Raw genomic sequence first — 4,564 nt, forward strand, 5'->3', positions numbered from 1 at the left:
TAAGTAGCCTCTGGCTGAGATGGGAGAGCGTGTCTGGAGGGCACAGGTAGAGAAATGAAGCTTTGGTGGAGGCTGTTTCTGTACGCTTGCCAGGGCTTTAATCTATGCTCAAACAACAGCCAGTACCAATGGAATTAAATGTATTTCTAACTTAGATTTATGTATATGCCAAGGTTTAAAATTTATTATAATAATCCATTGTTAATAATGCAGTGTGAGTTGTGGTCAGTTTAGTTAACGAGTGCCATGTTGAAATCAGCCTCAGACCTTGTCCTGCTGGGTTTCTTTGGGAACCCTGTCTGCTCAGACAGGCGGTGATGAGAGACAGCAAATGTAAGAGAGGAATTTTGCTACTTCCATGTCCAGGGCTGGGTAGAAAGGTACCTTCAGGTGCCTCCACTCGCACTCAAGAGTCACACCCCTTTCTGCAGACAGGGGGCGGGGAAGGCATAATCTGCCTTGGCTAGGTTGGGGGTGAGGGGCTTCAAAGCTCTCGGGAAATGCCCAGAAGCAGCCTAACCAATCTCCTTCGGGGACTGGAGTCTGAATCAGGCAGCCTGCTGTATGCATTTGGGAGTGAAAACCAGGAAACCAGATTGGATGAACCTTTGGGGGTATTCTTTAGAGCCCTGAGTTGTTGGTTTGGGAGGTGAGGAGACTTTGATTTTTAAAGCATACTGCATGTGGGTCTACCACTTTGAGAGACTTAGGCAGCTTCCTCCACCCTCAGAGCACATAGTAGAATAAAATCGGAATAAACTGCTAATTTAAAATTCAAAGAAAAATTCCTTTCTTCAAGCTGGGGCCACTGACCATGCCGCGCATGCTGGCTGCTGGGCTTCCCTCTGTGCTTTTCAGTGGGAAGTTGGCCTCCACGTCCCACTTCTGAGGACTGGCTCTTGGCTCAGGGCTGCTTGCCCTTTGCAGCCATACTCTCCACCTCAGATAGGGCTTATTGGTTGTGGGAGGAGACATCACAGTCAAGTTCTGTGACAAGTTCAAAGACAAAGCAAACGTTGTATAGCCCCTGGTTAAAATGGACCTGTGGTGTGAGTTCTCGCTCAGCAGGATGAAAGAGTGCTCTTCAGAAGGCTGGAGTGGGTGCCTGGTCCTGGCCTGATTTAGGGCACAGGTGGGGGCCCTGACAGGGGCCTGAGCCCAGCCAACTCCCTTTTCCATGTACCGCTCAATCCTCTGTCACTTCCTTCCTGTTTTGTGGCCCTTCGGTTTCATAATTTTAGAAACTCTTCCACAGCTACTTACATTCTTACTTCTTCTATTTTGTTAGTTTTGGTCACAGATGTCTTGGAGGTAAAGTTTCAGGAACTTCTCATTGTTGGCTTCCCCTGTCTCTTCAGGCTTTGGGGCTTCCTGGTATAACAGTGCTGTTGTTGTTGTTATTTTTTGCCAGAGTCTGGACATCCTCAGCACCATCGGCTATGACAGCATCATCCAACATCTGAACAATGGCCGCAAGAATTGCAAAGAGTTCGAAGACTTTTTAAAAGAAAGGTACATATTGTTTCCTCTCCGAAGACAGAAAGGAGGACAAAATGCTCCCACACAAACAAAGAACAATTACTATTTGTTTTTAATGGTTCACAAGACCCTCGGCTGTAGGTTATGGAATAATTCCCAGGAAGTAAATGATGTCTCTGTCCTTAAGTTCATAGAAACCAATGGGAAAGAAAAGATTTATGAATGAAACAGCAAACAAAATATAATAAAACATTAAGTTGTGTGATACCCATGACACTGAAGGACCTCACAGGAAAGGGAGATTGTGGAGCACTGGCCAAAAAAAAGTGGGGGCTGCTGGTGGTGGTGGTGGTGGTGGTGGTAGTGGCGAGTGCTTCATAGAGGAGGAGAACCTTGAAGTGGCCTGGGAGGGTGAGGCAGATTTGATGGGTAGTGGGGTATCCAGATATCTGTGAGGGAGCAGCCAGCTTGGAGATGAAAAGGAAAAACAACCCATGTGGTGAGTGGGGAGCAGAGCCAGATTCAGAGACCACTGCGGGTAAGAGAGCAGTGACAGAGATACAGGACACGTCACAGTGCTCCAGAGGGCAGCAGAGCTTGGTGGCAGGGAAAACTGGCTTGGTTTAGATGATTTCCCCCCCTTTTCTTTTGTTTTCTTTCTTTCTTTTTTTTTTTTTTTTTGTAATGTCTGTCTGATTTTGGAGTCAAGGTAATGGTGGCCTCATAAAAGGAGTTAAGGAGCCTTCCTTCTTCTTGGTTTTTTTTTTCTTTCTTTTTTTTTTTTTTTTTGGTAGATAAGATGTATTTTTTAAATTCTATACTTAACAGGGTGAGTTTGTTCTCTGGAAATCTTATCCATCCGAATACTCCCATTTCCCAGTGATTCTGGATGCAGGAGTGCTTTAGGGGTTTTTTTTTGCCAAAGATCCAGGACATTGCCAGGACCCAAACTAATGATCAGGTTCTATTTGTCAGGCAGTGAGCTCGAGAGAGTCATATCTTGGAGATGCAGACATCAAAGTGTTTTCGATCAAGTCTTTTTATTTTCTACTCAAATAGGTAACATCGAGCTCTCAGTGCTACCCACCCTCGGATGCTGAGGCCGCTCTCCTTGAACTGACTCAGAAGTCCAGGGGAGCTGTGCATTTCGGGGCGGAGGTGGGGGTGGACAGAGAAAGATCTGTCTACTGCCAGGCTCCATGGAGCTGGTCACTGCCCTTCATCCTTTGAGGAAACAATCTCTCTTTTCTACCCAAGCTGGCTAAAGGTGGTGACACCAAATTACAGCTTTCCTTTATCTGGACAAGCACTAGTGGCAGGCTTCCTTCTTTCTTCCACAGAGCTCTGACAAAGTAGCAAGCAAGCAAGAGTCCGCAACTTTGCAAGATAGAGACTGCAGGATGTCTCTTCCTTTTATGTTCCTCTTCCAGTTAGAGCTTTTATACATTTTCTCCTGGGAATGAAATAGCCCAGCCAGACACCCGCAAAGGAGGTGTTGACTAATGATTGAAGCTTCTGCTGCCCAGACAGGACCACCCAAGAGTCCCCTGACACAATGGGATGGTTGTATAAATCAGAGGTGTCCACATCTTTTTAATGTAACCCTCAGTAAGGAATACATTTTACATGGCTGCCCAGGACACCTATGCATAAAACAAAAGTTTAATAAAACAGTACTACCCTATAATTTTTTTCAGTTCCATTTAATTAAAAACTGCTGGTCATAACCCATTGAATTGATTTATAATTCCCAAGTGCACCATGACCCAGAGTTTGAACAACACAAGTCTAAATAGAACCCACAAGCTAAGATCTCACTTTAAAAATGTTTCACAAAAATATATGGGAAAGAAGTCCACGGCTATGCTACCCTGAACACACCCAATCCCATCTGATCTCGGAAGCTAAGCAGGGTCAGGCCTGGTTAGTACTTGGATGGAAGACCACCTAGGAAGACCAGGTGCCGTAGGCATCAAAAAATAAAAAAATAAGGGATCATAAGCTGACAAGGTCCTTGTAATCTGTGAGGTCAACCAAGGGTTGCCTTGCCTAAAAATAAATGTGTGTGTGTGTGTGTGTGTGTGTGTGTGTGTGTGTGTGTGAGAGAGAAAGTGGAAGAAATATATGCAGATTAAAAATGATTAAATATTTCTACTGTGTTTCTACTGTATGGTAATTGTTCTGTAGGAGTTTCATATCAAAGGAAACCAGTCCCATGTGCTGTGATTTTCAGGAAGAATCTGCTGACATCAAGTCAGAGTGTCAGATATGTATGTATGCCCTGAGTCTGGAGATTTGAGGCCCCTAAGCAGTGGCCTGCCTGGTCTTTGGGCTTCCTTTCCTGGTGGTGTGCTTGCCAGCAGGAGGCTGCTGTCACTGAGGAGAGGACATGTCCTGTTCAGGGATGATCCATGTAAAGAAGTGTAGTCCTCTTCAGGTTTTGGGGATCCAGCCTTTCCTCTTTCTCTGGTCAGAGTGGGGTGCTTGTGAGACCTGGGACTCAGTCTGTTGAGTCTGGACCATACTCTAATGTTGCTGAAATGTTCTCCTTGGTCTTGAGCATTATTTTACTGAACTGCCATACATTTCATGTGGAACCCTGGCATATTCATATGGGATAGAGGCAAAACACACATAAACTCATGGGCAAAGATAACAGCAGTCTGTCGTATATTTATTATTTTGAGTTTATCGAGTATAATACACATATATTTATAACATTTGTATGATATGAGGCTCAACGTGCCCTGTATCCTAGTTTTGGGACGTCCCCACACGAAGTCTCGAAATCCTACCATGGACCTCTCTGGAATGTCTGGCAGCTCAACCTGCCCAGGAGCAGTAAGAGGAGGGGCAGATACTGTATCTCCAGGGCAAGCTCCCTCCCCCACTATCCCCTGGAAGGAATTCAGGACTATACCCCTCCATGCAACATTTTACCTCTCTTATGGAAACTAGGAAGTATCCTTTTCCTTGGTTGTACCCAGATGGATTGCAGTCAATCCATTTACACTCATTTAGAGACAGATAAAACAATCACCCTTATGCAAGGTGTAGTGTCAGATGCTGCTCTGGAGTGGGCAGG

The 4,564-nt window shown here is 45.1% G+C and overlaps 1 protein-coding gene and 1 non-coding gene across 2 annotated transcripts in view; both read left to right on the forward strand.

Annotated features, from left to right (window-relative positions):
• Positions 1 to 4,564, forward strand: part of PSTPIP2 (proline-serine-threonine phosphatase interacting protein 2) — an 80,412-nt gene that overhangs the window by 38,734 nt on the left and 37,114 nt on the right. The window contains exon 2 of the mRNA XM_006919939.3: positions 1,412 to 1,512. Coding sequence (XP_006920001.1) covers positions 1,412 to 1,512 — 101 coding nt within the window. The remainder of the gene's footprint in view (positions 1 to 1,411; positions 1,513 to 4,564) is intronic.
• On the forward strand, positions 3,333 to 3,451 carry LOC112469324. The gene has a single exon (XR_003042608.1). It is a non-coding gene; the product is annotated as a 5S ribosomal RNA (ribosomal RNA).

Source organism: Pteropus alecto, unplaced genomic scaffold (genome assembly GCF_000325575.1).
Source record: "Pteropus alecto unplaced genomic scaffold, ASM32557v1 scaffold146, whole genome shotgun sequence".
In the NCBI taxonomy this organism is placed as follows: Eukaryota; Metazoa; Chordata; class Mammalia; order Chiroptera; family Pteropodidae; genus Pteropus; species Pteropus alecto.